General features: G+C 38.7%; 1 protein-coding gene across 1 annotated transcript in view; it reads right to left on the bottom strand.

Moving 5' to 3' along the window:
* Positions 1-26,219, bottom strand: part of LOC126249375 (protein tyrosine phosphatase domain-containing protein 1-like) — a 396,740-nt gene that overhangs the window by 66,024 nt on the left and 304,497 nt on the right. Inside the window, exons 10-11 of the mRNA XM_049951029.1 lie at positions 18,103-18,378; positions 17,108-17,255 (exon numbers count right to left, since the gene is read on the bottom strand). Of these exons, the coding sequence (XP_049806986.1) occupies positions 17,108-17,255; positions 18,103-18,378 (424 nt within the window). The remainder of the gene's footprint in view (positions 1-17,107; positions 17,256-18,102; positions 18,379-26,219) is intronic.

Genomic DNA, 26,219 nt, shown 5'->3' with positions numbered 1-26,219 from the left:
ACAATGCAAGCCCAAAAAACTGACAGAAAATCTCTGCAATGATATACTTTAACATTTTCATGAGCATCCATACTAGCACATTCATGCTGGCTGTAAAAATCTACATCTACATTAAGGTTCTTCTGTCAGTAAAACAGAACAGAGACCCCATCTGCCTAGCATCAAATTCTGAGGTGAAGCAGAGTCAGGACATACGAAACACAATGCAAAAACCAATTATGTGAATGTTTTCCATAGAGAAGAACTGACCAGCTTCCTCACCATACACTGATCCAACCAAGTTAATGGACAACTTAGTGAAAATCTTCCATGGGCACAGACTCTGAATGTTGTTTGAGCTACTGCATCCAACATGATGTGCCAGGAGCTCAGACACACAACCCTACTATCATACAGGCTCCCAAGTCTGGGAGCATGCCTATGGCTGGAACCAGTGTTCAACAAAGGAATTTTCACCATCTACAAGGAGCACCAGATTTTTAATGTTGCACATGATCCAGCGTGCAAATCAGCTTCAGTCACAACAAATATCAGGACAGTTATGGTTGTCACAACCACAGTCTCACCAGTTGGCACTCGACATCTCTGCCTGGCCCTGCCCTCAGCTCTGTCCTGGCCATTGTAGTGTTTATGATGATCATGGCAGACACTGACTGGTTCTGCTGTGTGATGCCAGGTGAATAAGAATATGAGTATAATTTTGTATTATAGATTTTATATTAATTGGTGTATTGAAATGTTTGTTTTATATTTGTTTCATGATCCACAATTAAGTTTGGCAAGGTGTCCCATTGCTGTTCTAATGACACAGTAGCAGGTGTACTGAGTGTTATTGAAGTCCAGTTGGTGGTTAGTGGGTGGCAGGTGATCTGGAAGACATTGTCAATACTGAATTTTATTTATTAAAAATGTCTCACTAAGGAATTTGATGCCTGACTGTGAACATTAAAAGTTGTGTTCTACAAGGTATGTATATGTTGATGACTGATTATACATAATAAGTTCTCAGAAGATATACTAAGATATGTCAGTTGTGAAAATTACTTAATTTGGCAACTTTTAAATTTGATACTTTGAAGCAAGCAACTATAAATGGAGATTCTTATAGTTCAGAGGAAGAAAATGGATGTTTAAACTAAAGTTTCAATGACAGTGAATGTTCTCTGCATTGTACAGGATCAGAACTGTAATAGTATTATCAACAGAATACTGTGTAGATGCTGACTGATTGCTTTCCACTTAAATATTCATGCACATAGTGAACTTTGATGAAGATATATGAACTTTTAGTGCTCGTTTAACAAGTATCAATAGTGATTTTATAGTCAAATGGAAATCAACATACTATATTATGAGAGCTAAAAATTCAGTGCATGTGACTAGGCCAAGTAAGCTAAATAGACATATTAACATCAATTAGGCTTGTTAAAGAAGTTATACAATCCAATTGTGACTGTTATATATTTACTTGTGTCTTACAAGCCAATTGTAATGAATATTGGGGTAATATTTTGTCACACCTTGTTTCAATTTTTGGGAGTCGTATCTCTGACTGCAATTCACAGCTGACATGAACAATGACATTTAAACACTAGTAATGAAGTGTAACTAATGATATCACTTGAAGTGAGTTATCCAAACACTTACATACTTAAGAAAGGCTTATCATTAAATACTTTCATTAAAAAAGTCTATAAAAGAGCACATTGATACCAGAGATTCTTGTTTTATTTGAACATTGGTGTAAGAAGTCTTTGTTCATTTCACAATATCACAATTTTTTCCCATGAATGTGACTCAATATTCCACATCCAAAGTATCCATGCATTTACTTCTTGACAGCATACAGGGTCTGTTATTAAAGAATTATACTGATCTGACTTATATGAATATTATTGCAAGTTTACCAGGGTCTTGGTTATACAGGGTGATTATAATTAGAGTTAAACTTTCAAAACACTGTAGAAATAACACCATTGGTCACAATGACATCAAATTGCAACAGAATATTATCAGAGAAGGTGGAAACCATATGGCACAAGAAAAAAAATAGTGTGAAAATTGATCAGTAGGTGCCACTGTATGTGTCAGAATATGTAAATGAAAACACCTGTCATGCGCAAGACCCATTGAAGTTGATATAAACACACTGGCTACACGGCTTTTCCTCCTTTCATGTCTGTGACGTTCACCATCACAGTCTCAATGCAGGATCATGCTCTGCTTGTAAAGCTGTATTACAAGACTGATGATTGTCCACATGTTGCTTTGCAGAAGTTCTGGACACTGAATGGTTTGAAAAAAAAAAAAAAAAAAGCGTTGATCCAATGACTGCCATGGATCTGGAGAAAATGATTCGGAAATTCAAAAAGAGGGTTCTTTTGGTGTGCAACCTGGTAGAGGGAGGAAATGAATTGATTCGATGTTAGTGGAAGCAGTGGCCACAGCAATGCAGGAGGAGAAGAGTGGTGGTGTGCAAATATGTAGTGCACGGAGAATTCCCCGAACACTGGACATACCCATGAGCACGGTGTGTAAAATCCTCTGAAACATCCTTCTGAGCTGTCCATTCAAAATTACTCATGTGCACAAGTAGCTTCCTGTTGACCTGCCACCAAGAGGGCCTTTGCTTTAGAATTTCTTGCTTGCATGGAAGTGGACAATGATTGGCCATGGAAGACTTTGTGGACAGACAAAGCCCACTTCAATTTCACAGGATGTGTCAATATACAGAATTGTCAAATATGGGCAATGGAAAATCCCCACACAAATCAACCAGTACCATTTCATCCTGAAAAGGTCACTGTCTGGTGCAGGTTTATGGCATCATTTATTATAGGGTCGTATTGTTTCAAAGAGACAAGTGCTTCCGGGCCTGGTACCTGTACCATCACTGGTGACCACTATGAGTGTCTTTTACACAACCACATCATTCCAGCTCTCCAAAACCACAAATGTGTGGATAGGATAATTTTTATGCAAGATGGTGCACCTCCACACTTTGCAAATCCCCTTAAGCAGCTGCCAAAGTGCCATTTTGGAAATGCTAGAATTATCAGCCGCCATTTCCCTACAGCCTGGCTGACCCGATCACCTGATCTTAATCCATGTGACTTATGGCTGTGGGGCTATCTGGAAGATGTTGTGAGCAACGTTCTGATTGCAAACTCAGCTACTTTGAAGGCATGCATTGCGCAACACATTCTGAACGTAGCAGTGGACACACTTCGATCAGTTGTTGAACATGCTGTTTCTCAGTTACAAATTGTTGAAGAAAACAGTGGACAGCATATTGAACATATTTTGCAGCAGTCACACAGAAATTAATTATCTGATTTGATTTTGATTGATGCTTTCTATGTGGTTTTTGGCCTCACGAGAATTAAAAACCAATGTGATTGATGCTTTTTATGCAGTTTTTGGCCTCAGGATGATTAAAAACTGATGTGAGTGATGTTTCTTATGTGGTTTTTGGCCTCGGGACAATTAAAAACTGATTTTTCCCATCTGATGCAATATGACCTTGCCTTGGTGGATGGTCTTATGTAACTAACTGTATCACACCTGTACACCCATGCACATCGAGTAGTACAGTTTGTTTAACATCAAATGTACCTTAGCCATTGTTGTATGATTCATTTGCCATTTATAGTCAATCACTATTAAATTATGATGCTTAAAGCACCCAGCTATTGCTACATTTTGTAACTATTTTTTTTCTTCTGCTGTACATTTTCCCCCCTTCTCTGATAATATTCGGTTGCAATTTGACATCATTCTGGCCACTGGTGTTATTTCTAAAGTGGTTTGAAAATCGATTTGTACCTGTGACATGGTAACACATGATCACACCAGCAACTATATGAGACGTAAAAGTCCTTATCCATTAATAAATTCATTGCAGGCAGCCTGTGGTTGAAGTCAGGAGAAGAGGGCAGTGCATTGCGTCAATCTCGGTACCAGGACTGCAGAGGAAACAACTGGGAAGATTTAGAATAGATGATTCTTAAGTCAACATGTGAAGACTGAGAACAGAAGATTTCAGTGGTTGTCAAGAAGCCTCTCACAGCCATACACATGAAGTTTTGTACAGGTGCAGACTGGCAGTAGCTGCAGCTGGGTTTCCAGTATCCACATGTGGACAGTGAGCATCTAGTAGTGCATTTGACTGAGATCCACGTGAGGTCATCACACTGTCATAAGATGAGAGCAAGGTACGAGTTGGTGCTACCTGTTCAGTTGACTAAGTGCAGCCACAATGAGTGCGTGTATCACAATGGTTCCTGTCTACAACTGTGAGACAATAAGTTTGTTAATAGTGAGTCATTTTCATAATGGCAACTACCTTGAATGTTTATGTGTGGTGATAGAATGAATAGGGTGTTTAACTTTGAGTTATTTTGGAGAAATGTTGTAAGGTGTGTGCAGTAAGAAGTTTCTTGTCATAATATAGGATTTTACTCGGTCAATTAAACATGGAGGATGAAATGCTCCAAATGTTAAAAGATATAAAGGAACTCAAGTTATTTAGGAATGAAGGACATGACTCACTGAAAGGCAAAAGCACTGCATTGTTGATGGATACACAAAAAAAAGAAGCAGAGCTTTGCTAGCTTTTCGAATGAACTTCCTTTTTCTAGCTTGTAAGAAAAACATGCACACAAACACACACACTTACTCACGTGCCCATGCCTGCCTCCTTACATTGCATCCAGTTGACTGCCAGCTCTTTCCTGGCCCATGGTAAGTGTACTGGGTGGATATGGGGGTGCATAGTGGGATGGGGTGAGGGATGGAGAGTGGCAGGAGACAGGGAAAGAGTTTGGGGGAAAGATCTAGTGGCTCATGGGAGGATAGCTTCCATCTGCATGGCTCAGAAAAGCTGGTGGTGGTGGGGAGGATTCAGATGGCACGGGTTGTGAAGCAGCCATTGAAATCTCGCATGCTGTCCTCTGCTGCATGTTGTGGCACTGGGTAGTCGACATTATTTTTGGCAAGAATCCCGCACTCCCACTTCATCCTAGTGCTCACTGTGGGCTGTAAAAGAGGTGGCAGTCAACTGAGCACAATGCAGGGAGACAGGCATGTGCATGTGAGTGACTGTGTGTATGTTTGTGTGCATGTTTTTCCTACAAGATTGAAAAAGAAAGTATCCTAAAAGCTAGCAAAGCTCTGTTCTTTTTATTTATGTGCCTATCAATGATGAGCGCTTCTGCGTTTCAGAGAGTTGTCTCCTTTATCCGTAAATAATTCGTGATTCTCAAACTGAACTTTCCATACATTATGATTTAAAGGAAAAACTGGAAAAAACGAGCTGAGAATTGAGGAATGATAATAGTGAACTTAAAAAGAATAATATATTGTTAAGGCAAGATGTAACTACAATTAAAAAGAATAAGCAGGAGTTAAGGCAGTAGGTAAAGGGTCAGTTACATCAGGAAATTCAGAAATTGACCAAGGAAGTTTTTAATTTAAGGGTCACATTATTCATGGATTTAGACAGTAAAAGTAAAGAAATCCAGAAGGACATTAGAATTAGCTCAAAATGTATTGGTTGAATCTGTTAAAAGATGGTGTTAGACCTTCAGAAGAAACAGGAAGAAAACTTTTCAAATTTGAGAAAGGAAACTGATAAAAAACATGGGAAACACCAAGCTTTCAAGAGGAAGAAGGTGGAATTAGATCAGAGGAGGATGGCTGAGTTACAACAAAATAAAGTTAGTGAGGACTCACAGTACGCTACGACTTCAGGTATGGGAGAAGGATCTACACTGAAACTAGCAGACAAAGCCAAGAGGGATGTAATTTGAGATCAAGGTGTTGTAGCAAATATGATGGACAGGTTGCCTCACCGTTATATAATGGAGAACCTTCACCATGCCCTAGCTTACAGGTAACTGATAAGGCACATGGGTTGGAAAGAATGACAGGAAATGGCTTGAATGGGGGAAAGAGAATAGAATATAACAATAGTATAATTAATGCAGAATGGTCATCTGTTACACTGACCATAGATTGATAAGAAGAGTTCCACATGGAAAGTGGAGGTCATCTATCAGCTTGATTCCCAAATTTTAAGCTTGAGGGCAATGTACATGCTATTATTTTTCTGAGGGCATTTGAGAGCACAACCTCATGGGACTATAGGAGGAGAGTTAGGTTCACAGCAGGGCATTTAGAAAAGAAAGCCTCAGAATGTTTTTTTTTTTACATGCATAAGAGTTTGCTAGTTGGGAATATTTCTGCTGACAGTTTAAAGATAAGTATTGGTCAGAAGAATAACAACAAAAGATGACTTTGAAATTTCTTTATACAAGTCTCTGTAACTGAAGTAGGGGTGTATTCAGTAAATACTTTCACTAGCATCTAAATTGTAGGAAGATTAAGTATTTTACTGGAAGAATATGAGTAAAATTGTACAGAATATTATTAGGTTATGTCCAAGCTACCACCAAGAAAAGGAAACTGAGTGGCCAATAAGGTTACAATATGTTGTACTATTTGTCATGAGTGAATGTTGGTCAAAATACATGTGGTTTTATCCATTAAAAGTGGCTTCTGCCAAAAGCATGGTATGGTGTATAGGAAAGAATTACTTAGTAAATGTAGGAGCTCCCAAATGGATTTTGTCTGATAATGGTAGCCAATGTTTTGGAATGACTTTAAGGAATTGTTGGAAAAATACAGTATCAGACACATAATGATTTCAAAATGTTACCTGCAAAGTAACCCCACAAAATGTATTATGCAAATGCTGGGACAGCTTTGTAGGATGTATTGTGCTGAGTAACATATAAAATGGTTGGACCTTGTCCCTAAATCACCCATCCCAAAGTGGTAGCACTGACAGATCCAAGCAGTGGTATAATTAAAGGTTTGTATAATTTATTGCAGATATGTAAGTATCATGAGGGAAAATAAGCAGTGTTGACCTTAAAGACATACCTAAGCTAAACTAACTGCCTGGAAATACCACTAGCACTATGTAGCACTATGATAACCTAGTAAAACCTGAAAGTTAAACTCAGTTGATGTTAGACATAAATAATGAGGAAACGGCATAAAATAGAGTTGTAGTAGATTATGTCATATAAAATATGCTAAACTAGCCATTATATAATAAGTATACAATCAAGTATAAATCTAAAGAGAGACAGGAAGTCATAAGTAAGATTGCGACCACAAGTACAGTGATGTGGAAGCATTCATGATAATAGGAAGGAAGGCATATAAATCAATAATCTTAAATTAGTAGCACTCTTAGGTGAAGTAATCCATAAATAAGTATCTATCAAATTAAGTGGTACAAGGAAGTAACATAAGAGTATCCTAGTAGCCCATGGGGAGCAGTATTGCTGACCTATCCAAGTAGTACCGGTAATCTCTGAGTTTAGGTACTAAATATTGAGGGCTGTATGGTAAATAAACCCTGACTGGCGTGTGCCCATATTTGTTGTTGTCAGCGGGCCTTTGTACTCACTTAGAGGTGTTAGTATCTGTTGCTGAAAGTTCCCATGCATCTATTCATGAAGATGCTTACAATGGGATCAAAAATTAGAGCTCTACTAATGGTACAATGAAAAGATAAAGGAACAGTAATTTGTGTTAAGACAAGTGGGGAGAAGTGTTATCTTTCATGTCCTCTCAGGACAAGATAGATGAGGTAACTACAATATCTTTCAGTGGGAAACTATAGCTCAGCTTGAAAGAGATTATGCCTACACAATTGATAGCATACAATGCTCATCAAATGTAAGACACAAAGAAATATTTGTTTATAAGCAAAGTTAAAGTTAAGTTTTATTCCTCTAAAACAAACAAAGGTTTAACTACACTTTTGTAAAACCTTGTAAGTTAAAATTATTACTCTATGCGACCAAAAATAGTATGGAAGATGGTAATGTGAAGGATAAAATGACATATCAACTATTTCACCAAATACTACTATAGAAATATAAAATGATCTTTGGCTGGAGGGAAATATGAATGTACTGCAATTATGTAACACATAGCTGCTAATAAGGCAGATAGTTTAAATGAATGTCACTAAAATTCAGAAATTTTTGTACATTTATGAACAACATCTTAGATGCAGTTATTTGATCAAGAATGAAGAGAAAATTGTGAACCTAGATGTAGTATTGTCAGTGGATAACATAGTTTGTAACTATTTAAAGTACTGTGGAGGAAGTAATATGGGAACAGTGCTACTACAACTTACAGTTATAATCTGTCTTCATGATAATGAGATAGCAATAGTTAGTACATCCTAGTCAAATACAATGAACAAGATCAGATAATTTAAGAGAGGACATTGTAATTAGCCAATTATGAAAACCTACTGTTCATGTTAGTGCCTAATAGAGAACTGTAACTTATAATGATGAAATGGTAGCCATATGGAGATAAGTGGACAATGGTTGGTCAGAGTAAAAGGTTAAAGATAGATTGATGTAAATGGATATAACACATAAGATGACATAACCAATGTAGACAAATCAATTCATAAAATGGAACCAGATGTTTGAGAATCCAATGAAAACTATTAATTGTTATTTAGTTTAAGGTTGGAGTAATTCAGCTAGTGGTGGGCATGGTGGCAAACACTGATTGGTGCCACTGCATGACACTAAGTGAGTTGGAATATGTGTTATAATTTTGTATTATAAATTTTATATTAATTGGTGTATTATAAATGTTTGTTTTATATTTGTGCCCACATCTCGTGGTCGTGCGGTAGCGTTCTCGCTTCCCACGCCCGGGTTCCCGGGTTCGATTCCCGGCGGGGTCAGGGATTTTCTCTGCCTCGTGATGGCTGGGTGTTGGGTGCTGTCCTTAGGTTAGTTAGGTTTAAGAAGTTCTAAGTTCTAGGGGACTTATGACCACAGCAGTTGAGTCCCATAGTGCTCAGAGCCATTTGAACCATTTTTTTTTATATTTGTTTCATGATCCACAATTGAGCTTGGCAAGGCATCCCAGGCACGTACTGACCTTTGATGGAGGTATATGAACTGTTAGAGCCCGTTTAATGAGCCTCAATAGTGATTTGGTAGTTAAATGGAAATCAACAAACTATGTTATGAAAGTTGCAAATTCAAGGCATGTGATTAGGCCAAGTGAGCGAAATAGACATATTGACATTGATTAAGCTTGTAAAAGAGCCGTTACTGTCATATAATTACAGGTGTCTTATGAGGTTCAAAGAGCTGCATAGATTAGTTAAGTGCAGAACACAGTGCTTAAATATCAAGATGTATTAAACCAGGTATAAGAAAATACACTCCTGGAAATGGAAAAAAGAACACATTGACACCGGTGTGTCAGACCCACCATACTTGCTCCGGACACTGCGAGAGGGCTGTACAAGCAATGATCACACGCACGGCACAGCGGACACACCAGGAACCGCGGTGTTGGCCGTCGAATGGCGCTAGCTGCGCAGCATTTGTGCACCGCCGCCGTCAGTGTCAGCCAGTTTGCCGTGGCATACGGAGCTCCATCGCAGTCTTTAACACTGGTAGCATGCCGCGACAGCATGGACGTGAACCGTATGTGCAGTTGACGGACTTTGAGCGAGGGCATATAGTGGGCATGCGGGAGGCCGGGTGGACGTACCGCCGAATTGCTCAACACGTGGGGCGTGAGGTCTCCACAGTACATCGATGTTGTCGCCAGTGGTCGGCGGAAGGTGCACGTGCCCGTCGACCTGGGACCGGACCGCAGCGACGCACGGATGCACGCCAAGACCGTAGGATCCTACACAGTGCCGTAGGGGACCGCACCGCCACTTCCCAGCAAATTAGGGACACTGTTGCTCCTGGGGTATCAGCGAGGACCATTCGCAACCGTCTCCATGAAGCTGGGCTACGGTCCCGCACACCGTTAGGCCGTCTTCCGCTCACGCCCCAACATCGTGCAGCCCGCCTCCAGTGGTGTCGCGACAGGCGTGAATGGAGGGACGAATGGAGACGTGTCATCTTCAGCGATGAGAGTCGCTTCTGCCTTGGTGCCAATGATGGTCGTATGCGTGTTTGGCGCCGTGCAGGTGAGCGCCACAATCAGGACTGCATACGACCGAGGCACACAGGGCCAACACCCGGCATCATGGTGTGGGGAGCGATCTCCTACACTGGCCGTACACCACTGGTGATCGTTGAGGGGACACTGAATAGTGCACGGTACATCCAAACCGTCATCGAACCCATCGTTCTACCATTCCTAGACCGGCAAGGGAACTTGCTGTTCCAACAGGACAATGCACGTCCGCATGTATCCCGTGCCACCCAACGTGCTCTAGAAGGTGTAAGTCAACTACCCTGGCCAGCAAGATCTCCGGATCTGTCCCCCATTGAGCATGTTTGGGACTGGATGAAGCGTCGTCTCACGCGGTCTGCACGTCCAGCACGAACGCTGGTCCAACTGAGGCGCCAGGTGGAAATGGCATGGCAAGCCGTTCCACAGGACTACATCCAGCATCTCTACGATCGTCTCCATGGGAGAATAGCAGCCTGCATTGCTGCGAAAGGTGGATATACACTGTACTAGTGCCGACATTGTGCATGCTCTGTTGCCTGTGTCTATGTGCCTGTGGTTCTGTCAGTGTGATCATGTGATGTATCTGACCCCAGGAATGTGTCAATAAAGTTTCCCCTTCCTGGGACAATGAATTCACGGTGTTCTTATTTCAATTTCCAGGAGTGTATATCACAAAGTCATAAAATTGCTGAGAAAAGGCTATTGAGAAGGCTATCAGCCTTTCTGAAAACAAGGCAAGGGCAGCATGGCAAAACTTAAATGAAGAAAAAGGTCATAAAAGGAATAAAAAGGACTGTCCCAAAGAAATTAGATTGAATAACACCTTACTAAAAAGCCCTGAATCAATAGCAAATGTCTTAATATAACTACTTTATAGATATCTGCAATATATGATGGACAATATCACAATCTCAGCAACTAATGCTTTAAGTGGGTTAAAGCTGATGAAACAACCATTAAGTAATTCAATTTATTTGTTTCCTACTAGTGAAAGAGAAGTAATTAAAGCAAGTAATTAAAACAACCTGAAAAACACTAAGACACAGGATGTTTATGGGGCATCAAACAATCTCGTGAAACTGTCTTCTGTCTTTATAGCTAAGCCACAGTGCAAAGTATTTAATAAGTCAATGGCAGAGGCGGTGTTTCCAGAAAGCCTAAAAATTGCAAGGTTAATACCTGTATTCAAAATGGATGATGCAAGAGAACCAGAAAATTACAGACCTGTGAGTATTTTACAACAATAATTTCGCAACAATAATTCGTCTAATCTAATCTAATCTAATAACAAAAATCTCTGCACACATTCTGTAAAACAGGTTGATGAGGTTTTTCACAACACACGTAATATTATCCAGAAGTCACCATGGTTACCAGGAAAATAAGTTCACCACTACTGCTGCAAAACATCCCACTGACTATGTGCTCAATGCTTTTGACAAGGAAGAAACTACAATAGGGATACTTTGTGACCTATCTAAAGCATTTGGTCTAGTAAATCATGAATTACTTCTGCAGAAATTAGAATTCTATGGGATCAGAGGTACTGTGCTTGACTTGTTTAGGTCTTATGTGACAAACAGGCATCAGAAAGTGGACATATCAGATGAAAAAGGAAATAAATTTTACTCAGATACAAAGAATATTATACATGGTGTATCACAAGAAGTGCACTTGGGCCATTATTCTTCTTGATTTATGTAAATGGTCTACCCAATCGCATCCAGAATAAGACCATCTTTCATGCTGATGAATGAAGGATGCAAATTTAGAAGAATGTGCTCTAAACACTGAAGCTGTTGTTTATCTTGATAAATGATTTTGCAATAATAGAACAGTACCTAATTACAAGAGAACCATTTTTATCTATTTTAAAAATAGTAAGACCAAACAAAATTTGCTAGAATTCACTTTAGCAAGTGAAATGTGCAAAATTTTTGGCTCTCTGCATAGATGACAAATTAATATTATCAGAGCACATCAATATCAGGAAGTTAAGTGAAATTGTCAACATGGAAATCCTGATAAAATATCACTATGCACAACTTTATTAAACTATGTCCTACAGGATTGAACTTTGGAGGAGAGCATTAAATATGAGTAAGATCCTTATTATACAGAAAAAAGCCATCTTCATAATGACAAGGAAAAAGAGGCATACCACTCATAGGTTGAAATTCAAGGAATTGAACAACCTAGCAGCAGCAAATGTCTGCATCTACAGAATTCTAACACTCACATAAAAAACACAGTAATCTCTATGAAACAAATGAACAGGTACACCAATATCAAACCAGGAATTGCTGGAAACTAAAGGCAATCCAGCATTGAACCAGCCAACATGAGAAAGGGATTACATACATTGGAATGTCCCTCTATAACTGTCTTCAAATGTCATTATGCAAATAGAAAACATAAAGGAATTTAAAAACTGTATTATACAAATACTGACAGAAAATCCATTTTATTCGATTTAGGAATTTTTTGATCAAAGCAAAGTTATGAATAAATGAATATATGGTTAAAAACTCTTATGATAGACTAACATGATTATAAACCTGTGTGATTTTAACATGTGTGATTATTAATCTGTATAATAGTATTAATCTGTAACTATATATTAATTTATAACTGTATTTGCAAACTTCAATGTACTCTCAACTTTAGTGAATAAGACCTGACTATGCCTATGTGTAAAGATACAACATGTACCAACTGTATTACATCAAAATCTCTGCTGAATAAATAATAATAACAATAATAATAATAGTAATAATGAATATCAGAGTGATATTTTGTCATGCATTGTTCTAATTCTTCGTGAGAGTGTTATCTCTGACTTCAGTTCACAGCTGTTGTGAACACTGACATTTAACCTCTAATACCAAAGTGTAGCTAATGATATAACTTGATGTGAGTAAATAAATGCTGATGTACATCAGAAAAGGCTTACTGTTACATATTACCATTAGAAAAGTATATGAAAGAAGAAAATGACAACAGAGGCTATCATGTTGTTAGAACATTGATGTGTGGAGTCTTCGTTAGTTTCACAATGTCACAAATTTTTCCCATGAACATATCTCAACATTCTACTTCCAAATCTTCCATGCATCTACTCCTTGATAATGAAAGATGTCTGTTCTTAAAGAATAGTATTTAAATAGAAGATCTGATCTACATGAGTATTATTGTGAGTTCATATGAGTTCTAGTTATTTGTTGATTTGCACCTAAGATGTGGCGACATGGTCACATCAGCAACTATACAAGGCATAAAAGTCCTTGTCCATTAACCAGTCCATTGCAGGCAGCCTGTAGGTGATATCAGGAGAATAGGGACAGCACACCAAAGTGGCACCACAACTTAATTTTACACCATCAGCTGCAGCAGTTTTTTAGGACCTATACAGAGGAGATGTGTGCTGATGGGGCACAAAAGGTTATCCATCTCCAAACAACTTCCAGTCATTAGATCATTCACCTACACCCACTTCACATTCTGTCATTCCTGATATTGGAATGCCACTAGAATTTTGTAGGACAGTGCTTCAGTACCAGCCACCTCACCCCAGTGGTCTTGGCATCGCCATGTCTCTGTTATTCATATGTGTTGATTATAAAGAGGAGGGATTTATCATCCTACAATGGTAGTATTGATGGGGGCAAGATGTCAGAAACACTACTCATCTCTGAGTACAAGATTTTTTGACACTCTCACATGGAGTGTGCAAAATGAGTGTATCAGGTAGGACCTGAGATATACTGGGCATAATGAGACGACTGTGCTGGTGCTCCAACACTCGGTGTGGTGTTCATATATAAATCCATCAATAAGTACGTTGAGATACCTGTAAACAATGTGGTTCCTTCTTATGCCACACACTTAGATACTGAATTCTCAACTTTGCATACAAATACACTTCTGGCCATTAAAGTCAGAACAACATTAACAAATGGCAAATTGGAATGAATTGTACAACATGCTTGGGAATGGAAATTATTCACATTTCAGTGTAACTGCACATAGTAGGCAGGAGTAGCACCATATGTATACTGTATATAAGAAATGATTATGAGGCAGGTTTATTATTCAGAAATCACATCTGAATGTTGGTGGTTTGTGAGAAGCTCATGTTATGCCTTGTGTAAGAAGGAAAAATGTACCAGGATGTGTCAGAATTTGACAGCAGCAGGATCATGGCCTATTAAGACTCTGGTCTGTGGTCCCATAACAGTGCTTCTCACTTTAATCAGCATCCCATGATTATCATGGAAATATAGAATTGATGGATTCAGGAAGGTATTACTCAATTCCATGCAGGATGTCAATGCCACCATGTGACTAGCACCAGAGTGAACAGCCATTTGTTCACTTGGCCATGCAAGATAATACAGTCACATCAAGTGCCTAGAATCTGGAAATGGGCTGGTTTGTGGTAAGATATGTATCCATGCAGACAGTGCAACTACATCTGGATCACCTTGGACTGTCAGTACAGTGGCCATTGTTGCATCTTCCATATATGTAGTACTGGAGAGAGAGGTGCACTTACAGCTTATCCAACAACAAGATTTGACACATGATGGACACCACAGCACAGCAGACATTATATTTGTGATGTGTTAAGGTCACTGGCTGTGCCCTATCTTTGAAATATCCATGACATTAACTTTTAATGAGATAACAAAATAATGCATGTTTCCAATTCTGTACTGACCTACCTCAATATGGACGGTGTTGAACTGTTGGCCAGTTCAACATATTCTCAAGACCTTGCACCCACTGAGAATGGGTTGCAAAGAGAATGACACAATACAATTCACCAGCCACTTAGACTGCTGCAATCTGGTGCAGAGTTGAAGCAGCAAGGAATGATGCACCCATATATGTCACCCAATCTCAGCTGGACTGAATGCCCACTCAAATTAGAGTTGTTATTGCTACCAGAGGTGACAGTTCTGTGTACCAAATTTCACACCTTGTATACCCAAAGATCATGTACAAATTTAATCATATATCCTGCTACTAAAATGTATATACTCAATAAGTAATATTTTTATTTTGCTATCCTTCTGTGTTACCTTTTACTTGGGTTGCAAATTCATCCTTAAATCACATAGCAAATATTTTTCTAGCAGTTGCCACTCATCCTGGTAGCTTTCTCTCTGTAGTTCTGCTGCTCTGAACCAATCTTGTTGTATGGCTGCAGTAAGTGTGGTTCATATGAAAAGATAATATCCAGTTTCCTACACCATCTTTGTACATTCCAAGCTGGTGTTCTTTGTCATTAATGGGGTATTAAACTGCAATCAAACTCCTTTCCTCTAAAATACCTCATTACAGTGAGGATACAAGCTGTAATCCCTTTTAAATGTCCTCTTGTAGTTACATAATTGATAATTTTTTCCTTATTTGAAATTATTTTCAGAAGTTTATTTCTGAATGGCTAAATGTCTGTTGTACTCTGTTTGTATACCATATATGCAGCTGCAAAGTCGATCAAAATCACAGCTCAAGATGAAGTCACTAACGTAAACTGATCAATACAAAAGAGATTTTCTAATTATTTTTTGGAAAGGTACAATATGTAATATTTTCTGACATTGGCCCTTTCATTGTTCTAAATTAGTTGAGTAACAAACAGAATCTTTTCAGGAAAATGAATACATCTCTACTATCTGTGCATACTCTGTGTAAATAGCTGCATTTATAGAGTTTAAAGATTAGCCCTGTGAAGGTTAACATTTTTGACATGAGACACACATTCCTTTGTATCAAGAATTTACTATATACAGTATGATACCTTTTCACGTATCTGTGCTATATAACATGTAATGAATGTAATGATTTCTGCCGTTATGCCAGCATGCAATTATTTTCCCACAAAAGCTGAGATTATTTTTTGGCCAGAAATCATAGAAAGACTATCCCGAGAGAATGACCTATTTAAGGTAAACCTGTATCCAATATCCTTGTCAGTGACAGTATGAAGGCAATTTTCACATGAAGGTGAGATTGCTCTTCTAGATGGCCTCTGTATTTTTCTGAGTTGAACAACATTGTTAATGATTACAGAGAAAAATCGGCAATGTGAGAAAACAGTTCTACCATCATGTCAGAATTCCAGGATTGCCTTAAAAATATCATTCTAGTTGCTTATGAAGAAGTATCAGAAAATGAGTGTTTATACATTCACTTCATTGCACACTGCTGATATTCATTAACATTTACACTTGTATTAAGCCTTACTGATCAAGGAATCTCACATAATGGTTTTCAGGGACAAATACACTTAAAAGTGGCAATGAGGTCAACTCTCTTAATACTACATTCTTTAATGCTGAAATGAAGTAATACACTTGCATACTGACTACTCACTGGACAATCAAGGCATTACAACAGTAACTGTAATGGGTTGTTAAATATTGCCATTGTTCCACTCTAGACTGAATTCTGGTATCAGGTTCCTTTTTCCTGTCTGTGATGGTAAGATTCAAATTATGTACATGTGTTTTAGATGTGCCATAGCACATTAAAGAATCTGTAAATCCTTCAAATCACTGGTAAAATAAGAAACATTACATAGCATTAATGTCAGTGCTAGACCCCTTATGATATGATTTGCTCTGGGGCAGCATGATCTGTAGTCCCAATTTTAGTATGGGATAATGTGTGTGCTTTAGAATATATGTGTGACTGTAAAAGCCAGCATTGAAACAAACAAAGAAATAAAAACCTTTCTATTGGAAAATGAGATGAGGAGGTGGGTATCGATACACTAGAGATTTCATCAGTAACGAGATTTTCTTAGTGAATTTAATGCTTCTTGGTGGGCAAAAGTGTAGCTACTGAAAACAAGTTAGATGTCATACTCCATCACCTCTCCTTCTTGAATACTAATATTATGTTTCAAACTATTTTCTACCTCTTGCCATTCCACTTCATCCACAAGAAAAACATGTCCTGCAATTTTAATCATAAAGACGCAATGACAATAGCCACACTAACATCAGTTTATTATAAAAATGAGGTAGATAAGTTTTTCAGTTACGACCATGAACTTACATACCTGTAGGCTGCAGAACACCACAGATTTCTATGCTTTGTTGAGTCAGTGAGGACATAAATCTCTTGATTAAATCCTGTTCTGAATTCTTAGTTATGGGCTGTAATCTCCGGATAAACCTTAGCAAGTATTCCAATAAATACTGCACAGCCTTCAAGAAAAAAAAAGAATATTCACACATATAAAACTTCAAACATTATCCAATTTTCCAGGAGATACAGAATTATCTAGTTGAGAATGAAGTAGATGTTATCCTACCATAGCTAATGTAGAGAATTGCCCTGGTGCAAAAAATTTACTTTAGCAAAAAAACATTGATTAACACATATTTTCATAGTGAAATGAAGAATGAATTATCACTAAGAATAGAAGCTTAAGATAATTAACATAAGATCCAGAGCATATGTTGTTAGTTATTCTAAATGAAAATCATTTGAATGTGTTGTTGGTTTCTGTATTTTAGTTAGGACTGTATGCTGCAGTGTTTTTGGTAAAATATGTCATTTCACTATGACACACACACACACACACACACACACACACACACACACACACACACACACACACACACACACACACACTAAAACAAAGGAAGGTATTATCATTCCTTTGTTTTAATAAATATACAAATATTTGCACATTTATTCTGTACATAGATCTATGTAAACGGTAGATGAACAATGCATTTAATAAAGTTACTACACCTCTCTCTTCCAAATGATAGTCTTCTTGTGAACGCATTGAGTAAAATATTTGTTCATGTTTAATTTAAGCAAAACAGGAAAAATCGAGCCCCTTATCTGACATGTGTGCAGAACTCCCATTTATTTTAATGTCAGCAGTGAACTTATCATACCAGATGTAGTTTATGACACATGCTTTATTGCACTAATATTTCAATTGTTTCACACTGTGGATGTTTTCCTTTATGTTGAGATCCACCAAATAATACATGTGTGTGAGCATGTGAAATATTGGCTATAATACAGAATATGTACCTTATCTAATTTTTTTAGACACTTTTCTGGGTTGTTTCCAAAGATAACTATGTAGCTTAAGCTATCACAGTTCAAAGCAGGGGTTTTCAGCAGCTCCAGCCAATCATAAAGTAATCCAGTTAATACATAAATATTTTTCTCTAATATTAGACTGGTCCAAACTGAACATTTGTAGTTCAGTTCTATTCTTAATTGGTAGATAGATTTCTTGGCAACTTCGTCCAACATCTGATGGTCAGCCAGCAAAGCTTGTATAATATCATCTGTGCAGTAATTCTGTAACAAAATGATACAGTAAGTCAAACATTACCTACAAATCTTATTTGCTTTTAGAAATGTAGGAAGTGCTTAATGTATGATTCATCATACAAACACTACAAGTACTTAGAAATGGTGTATCTCAAAAGTTCATTGAATGGTATCATGAAACAAAGAAAGCAGAATTTACACTGGAGAAAAAAAAACAGTGTGATTACATGCTTAATAGTATATTGGTCAGCCTTTGGAATGAAATACAGCGGTAATTCCAGATGACAAAAATTTGACAAGTCCTTGGTAGGTTTCTGGAGGTATGTGGCACCAGATGGCTATGAACAGATCACTCAATTCCAGGAAATTATGGACTGGTGGTTTGTGGGATGGAGCTAGTGCCCAGCAGCATCCCAGATGCATTCCAAAAGGCTAATATCAGGCAGAACTAAGACATCAACATCACTTCACTATCATACTTCTAGAACTTCAGTAGATTCTGTGATTTTGACATAGGTAGTTATTCTGCCGGAGATACCACCATCATCAGGGAGGACATCAAGTATGAAGAAATGCACGTGGTTTGCAATAATGGGATGGACATCCAACAACTTGTCACTTACTCACGGTTTCACCAATGTGGAATCATTTTCCATAGATGATCATGATAGTATTATGGGAACAGTGACCAGCTTCACCATTTCTGAGATGCTTGTTCCCAACTGTCCTTTTTCAAAGACACTTATGTCAGTGGATTTCAGCAACTGTAGCCTGAATCGTGTTAATGATTCACTTTTCATTTCTGTTCTGCTTATATAGTTCCTTTACCATATCACATGCTCACTGTGCAGTCAGATGGCATTCAACCTTACAATGGGCAGCAGTCACACTGTATTGGTTTATCTGTGTATAAAAACAGTAATCTTGACATACATCTTTTGTTGCAGTTAAAAAAGAATGCAGACAGTTAGGCACTGTGACCATGGCAGCTGTCTTCCCTATTAAATATTAAACTGGCAACATTAGATCTCATTTACAGTGATGAATCATTTTTCATGATCTTATGATTAACAGAACATTTAACCTTTGTATTTTTTCCTTTCCTTGTAGTGATAGTTTGCAGAAAAGATAGATCTTGTCACAAGTTTCAGTGTAACTTGCAGTGCAAATCAGGAACAGATCTTACATTTCCTCACATGTTTTGTGAATGATGATGTGACATCACAAGCAGCTGGTGTGTTCTGGTGATGTAGTCATGGGAAATGTTAATATGTCTTGTAATGTCATCACTAGTATGATTTTCATGAAAATACATTGGTGAGATATTTAGTCTGGAGCTGATAATTCTATGGGCAATGTGTATGAGGTGAACATTATTTTTGTGGACCGGGACTTGTACATTGTGATTTAGCACATGCTGCTGGATATAATGCTGCATCTGCACAAAGTAATGCCAAAATTTGCACTGGTGATAGATGCTGTTCAATTATTCAATGAGTTATTTGTTCATGGTCACCATTTGCATGCTTTGTGCTTCTCTAAAAAATAATTAAAAGGGGTTTATATAAAACTTAAAATCAATCTGTTTCAAGCAATGTTATTATTCTTCAGGATTTTGACCAACAGATCCAGCCTCAGTACATCTTTTATTAAATTATTCACTCATGTCTCATTGCCAACATAAGGCTTTGGTATTAAAATTATTATGTTTTTGAGCCAAAGAGCAACACTGTATGACCACTCCCATTGGTGTTGGCAAGTCACACTCAAAGTTAATGGCTATACATTGCCCACAACCTGGGGAATGGATAAAAGCATCATAATTGGATTGGCTCATCCTGGATTGGAATGCATTTTCATTCTATTGATATTCTAGACTGGTTGTCCCAGTACTCAGGCTGTAATAGTGAGCAGTTAGCATGGGGTCTCATGAGTTACTGTTTAGTGAGGTAAGTAGTAAAAGTAGCAGCAGGAATAGCAGCTGATAAGCATAACAGCACATCTTAGTAACAGCAGTGGCAGACAACTGTGACATGGTACATTACTGGTATCACAGTCCACTTGGGTTAAGTCACTGGGCAGCAGAGGCATTGTCTACACAGCGACACATGTGGGAGGCATTGCATAAGAGCCATGCTGCAGTGGCAGCATCTTCACGTGGTGACACATGTGGTCAACATCACATTGGCAGCAGAGGTGGCAGCTTCACACTGTGTCACACAAGGCAAATGGCAGTCCACATTGCAGGTGATACTGCGCCAGCATCAAATGAAACACACAGCAGCAGAGGCTGCGTACATCGGTGGGGAAATGCAAGTTAAGTACAGTCAGTGGCTGCATTTGTAGTTGATTTTAAATATCATTTAAAGGTAATTTCTGATGAAATAGTTAGGCTTAAGCATTTCACCATTTTTGTGACAGACAAGGAAGCAGTAAGGGCCAAAAGAAATAAAATACTAGATTGGAAGGTTGTTGAATTGGGCTTGAGTGAGTATAAAAACCTAATTGTTGTAGTCAAAAAGATTGATGTTTCTGTGAGGACTGTGTTACATGTGAAGAGACTGAACAAAATAATTATACCACCCAGAAGACATGAATGAACTTTTACAAACATTTAACAATATGGTAATGTATAGTCTGCCTTGATAGCTGATTGGTCAGTGCGACAGAATGCCATGCCAAGGGGCCCAGGTTCAATTCCCAGCTGGGTTGGAGATTTTCACCACTCAGGGACTGAGTGTTGCGTTGTCTTCATCATTATCTCACTCCCATTGACACACAAGTCACCGAACTCGTGTCAACTGAAAAGGTACCATTCTACCTGATGGGAGGCCCTAGCTACACATTTCATTGCATAATATATATAAAAGGTGTAGAGGAAGAGAAGGAGATGAAAGCAATATGCAGAGATATGCATAGGCTCCAACATTGAAATTCAAAAACAATAAGTGAGAATGTTTAGACAGGCAAGGATGGCAGCTATGTTTCCCAGATGAACAGGTAGAAATATTACTCAATTACCTTCATCACAGCCATGGGCACTATGGAGCACAGAAGTGTTTCGAAATAATTTGGGAATATAATCCATTAAATTACGGGCATGCAGCTGTGCAAATAAAATTTCTTCCACTGATATTTCGGCTGCGTATCATCCAGCCATCCTCAGAGTGAGTCACAAGACTGATGACAAGATGCCAAGCGTGGCCTTATATGCTCCACCACGGCGGTACTGCGCATGCGGGTCACAGATGCTGGTTGGTGGCAGAGACATACGCTTACACATGCGTACAGACATTCAATTTGCTTATCGATGTTTGATCGGCGGCGGTGACACGATAACGACTTCGCTGCAGTTTAATTACTCCAAGAGCCGGATTTCATGCTTTGTCCAAATTAAAACCATTATCTCTATTTATTAAATTGTTAGCTAATCTAATTTCTATAGCTTCCTTGAATACAGATTCCCAAAAAGAAGAGGTGGATGTTAAAATCTTCACATCCCTGTAATTCATGGAATGACCTGTATCAATACAATGTTCAGCCACAGCTAACTTGTCTGGCTGTAATAAGCGTGTGTATCTTCGATGCTCCACACACCTCTCATGAATGTTGTTTGACCTATGTATGACTGCTCACAATTTCCCCAAGGAATCTGATACACACCCACTTTACGAAGCTGTAAATCGTCCTTCACAGAGCCGAGTAAAGCTGCAATCTTCGTGGGGGACCGGAAGATCACCTTAACACAGTGTTTCTCAAGAATACGGCCTATCTTCAAAGAAAGAGCACCCACATATGGCAAAAACGCACTAGATCTGAAGGAATTACTATCTTCTTCCCCATCACATACCTGCTTTTTAGGTTTTGCATCGAATGCTCTACAAATTTGTTGCGGAGAATATTCATTCGATTTAAAAACGTTCTTGAGGTATGTGAGCTCTTCTTGCAAATTTTCTTTATTGGATATACAATGCACCCAATACACTAAGGTCTTAAGGACACCTATGGTCTTTGAAGGGTGATGGCAGCTACTGACATGAAGATATAGATTTGTGTGCGTTGGTTTCCGATATACGGCATATCCTAATGTGACATCACTTTTACGGCGAACGACAACATCCAAAAAGGGGAGGTAGCCATCTCTTTCTATTTCCATAGTAAATTTAATGCAAGCATGGATGGAATTCAAATGCTCAAGAAATCGATGTAATTCATCCATACCATGGGGCAATACCATGAATGTGTCATCCACGTACCTCCAGAGGACCATAGGTTTAAAACTTGCTGAGTCCAGTGCCTTGTCCTCGAAGTCTTCCATGAATAAATTAGCTACCAGAGGGGAGAGGGGGTTTTCCATGACAACACCATCAATTTGCTCATAAAATTCACCATTAAACTGAAAATAAGATGATAGAAGCACATGTTCAAATAAGGCCGTAATGTTCTTATCAAAATGTTGGCCAATGAGAGATGAAGAGTCCTTTAAAGGTACCTTCGTGTATAATTATACCACGTCAAAACTAACAAGCACATCCGTACTGTTAAGACTGACATTGCTAAGTCAATGAATAAAATCCATAGAATTACAAATGTATTATTCATTACACCACGAGAAGTTGAAAATGCACAATTTGGGAATACGTCATCTTCAATAACATGGCTAGAAGAGTAAGGAAATAGCTGGCTGCTTGTTATGGATGTTAAAGGGTGACGTTTAGCACATTAGCTATGCAGAACATCATCCCCAATAGACCAGGCAATTTACTAGGTATCAATTTTTTGGACCTCTGGCAGCAGGGTATGGTTGACTGCAATATATATTAGTAGCAGTAGATGTATTCTCTAAATATGTCAAATTGTACCCACTAAAAAGAGCTACAAGTCAGAGTGTAGTTGATAAACTAGAGAGGACAACATAATAAATGCAAAATTGCCTGAAGAGATCCTATCAGACAATGAAGCACAATTTACTTCCAGAGTGTGGGTCAAATTTGTAGAAAGGACAGGCATTAGACAGATAAGGGTATCAGTTTACTACCCAGAAAGCAATCCTGCTAAGAGGTACATGCAAGAACTGGGTACATTGTAGAAGACCTCCTGCAGCATGAAACACACTACTTGAGTGTTGCATGTGACTGTATTTGTAGATCTTATAAAGACATGTAAAAGTAGTGTCATTGATTCCTCTCCATGTGAAATGATAACCTGGCAGCAGAGAATGTTGAGTTTCCTTCAGCTAACCTTTTAACCAGACAAGAGAGGGAGGTACTAGTTAACCAACATTTGCTAAAGAAGGGTTCTTAAAGAAAGAAGAAACATGATGGAAAATTTTGGACAGTTAAATTTAAATGGGGAGACAGAGTCTTAGGCAGAACTAAACAAAATTCCAGTGAAATGGGTGGGGAAACCAAAAATTTATTTAAATTATATCATGGGTCATTTGAAATAACAGCACATCCCAATGCCTACAGACTGGTGTATCCACCATCAAAGAAACCTTTGGGTCTGTGAAATATGACTGAGCTGAACAGGAATATTGCAAAAGGAAAAAAGTGAATACAATGTGCTCAAGTGTATACAAAGTATATATTTATTAACATGTTATATAGTTATAAGTAATTTTGGGGGATTCTCATTGTTGAGTGTTTCTGACACATGACACACTTTCTTTTCTTTTCTTTTCTTTTTTTTTTTTTTTTTTTTTTCTGAGAGTTCCGAAACCCATACAAAAAATTGGAATAGAGATCAACATAAACATCACTTCCACCCCTTTTATTGCTCATGAAAACCACACATTGCATGTTGTACCACCATACAGCAAGACCTTTAGAGGTGGTGGTCCAGACTGCTGTACATACCAGTACATTTAATACCCAGTAGCATGTCCTCTTGCACTGATGCATGCCTGTATTCATCATGGCATACTATCCACAAGTTCATCAAGGCACTGTTCATCCAGATTGGCCTACTCCTCAACGGCAATTCAGCATAGATCCCTCATAGTGGTTGGCGGGTCACATCGTCCATAAACAGCCCTTTTAAATCCATCCCAGGAATGTTCAATAGGGTTTATGTCTGGAGAACATGTTGGCCACTACAGTTGAGTGATGTTGTTATGCTGAAGAAAGCCTTTCACAAGATGTGCACAATGTGGGCACAAACTGTACTTCATGAAGACAAATGCCTCACCAATATGCTGCCAATATGGTTGCACTATCGGTCAAAGGATGGTATTCACATATTGTACAGTCATTACGGCACCTTCCATGACCATCAGTGGCATATGTCAGCCCCACATAATGCCACACCAAAACAGCAGGGAACCTCCACCCTGCTGCACTCACTGCACAGTGTGTCTGAGGCATTCAACCTGAGCGGGTTGCCTCCAAACATGTCTCTGACGATTGTCTAGTTGAAGGCATATGCGACACTCATTGGTGAAAAGAATGTGATGCCAATACTGAGAGGTCCATTTCACATGTTGTTGGGCTCATCTGCACTGCACTTCATGCCGTTGTGGTTGCCATGGACGTCAGGAGTGAAGTTGTGCATCATGCAGCCTATTGCGCACAGTTTGAGCATAACACGGCGTCCTGTGGCTGCCCAAAAAGCATTATTCAACATGGTGGAATTACTGTCAGGGTTCCTCCAAGCCATAATCTGTATTTAGTGGTCATCCACTGCAGTAGTAGCACTTTGGCAGCCTGAGCGAGGCGTGTAATGGACAGTTTCTGTCTCTCTGTATTTCCTCCATGTCTGAACAACATTGCCTTGGTTCACTCTGAGATGCCTGGACACTTCCCTCATTGAGAGCCCTTCCTGGCACAAAGTAACAATGCGGACATGCTCAAACTGCAGTATTAACTTTCTAGGCATGGTTGAACTACAGACAACACGAGCCGTGTACCTCCTTCCTGGTGGAACGACAGGAACTAATCAGCTGTCAGGCTCCCTCCATCTAATAGGTGCTGCTCATGCATGGCTGTTTACATCTTTGGGTGGTTTAGTGACATCTCTGAACAGTCAAAGGGATTGTGTCTGTGATACAATATCCACAGTCAACATCTATCTTCAGGAGTTCTGGGAACCGGGGCGATGCAAAACTTTATGTGATGTGTGTATTTTGTGTAACATGATTTTCACAGCTGATACTGGTGGAATTGATGGCAGAAGTTTCATTTAAATGAATATTATAGGAATTTTACTGTTTGTGAGAAGACATGCATAGGCATTTTAAGTTATTTGTTTTTGGTATATGTGTGGACATATAGGGAAATTTAAGTCTATACAAGGTGATTTTTTCCACAGTGTACAATCTCTCAGGGTTGATCAATGAAAGGATACAGACCAAAAAAGTTCTAATGAACTTATCACCAGGAGTGCATGGTTTCCATGCTAGAGACCATTTATTCAGTCATACTTTGTTACAGAGACTGCGGTCTAATATGCGCTGTACCATGCAGAGACTGTTATAGTATGCATGGTTTCCTCCTAGAGGGTGGTACTGTTCCTCATACATCATGCCTTAGAGCTCTCTCCTGCCATAGTAATTGGTAATGTTGAGTCCGATTCACTTCTCTTGCTGATTCATCTTGTAGTGGACGTGATACAGCATTGTACACAATGGTTCCGTATTGGAATTGAGAGCTGGCCGACATGGTGTTTACTTACAGAAAGGCAAATGTCAATGGGTGGTGGGCAGCAAGGTTGGATCAGGTAACCTATCCCCACCATATGCATTCCAACAACCAAAGCATTCAATGTTTGCATCAGTGTTTCACCGTTTGTCTGAGACAGGGTCATTACAGGAAGCAGGAAATCATCAAGGATGTGCCTGAAATGTTTGGACATCAAACTTGGAGAAAAAG

Source organism: Schistocerca nitens, chromosome 3, assembly GCF_023898315.1.
Source record: "Schistocerca nitens isolate TAMUIC-IGC-003100 chromosome 3, iqSchNite1.1, whole genome shotgun sequence".
In the NCBI taxonomy this organism is placed as follows: domain Eukaryota; kingdom Metazoa; phylum Arthropoda; class Insecta; order Orthoptera; family Acrididae; genus Schistocerca; species Schistocerca nitens.
The sequence above is the reverse complement of the archived record's forward strand: the minus strand, read 5'-3'. Positions and strand labels throughout refer to the sequence as shown.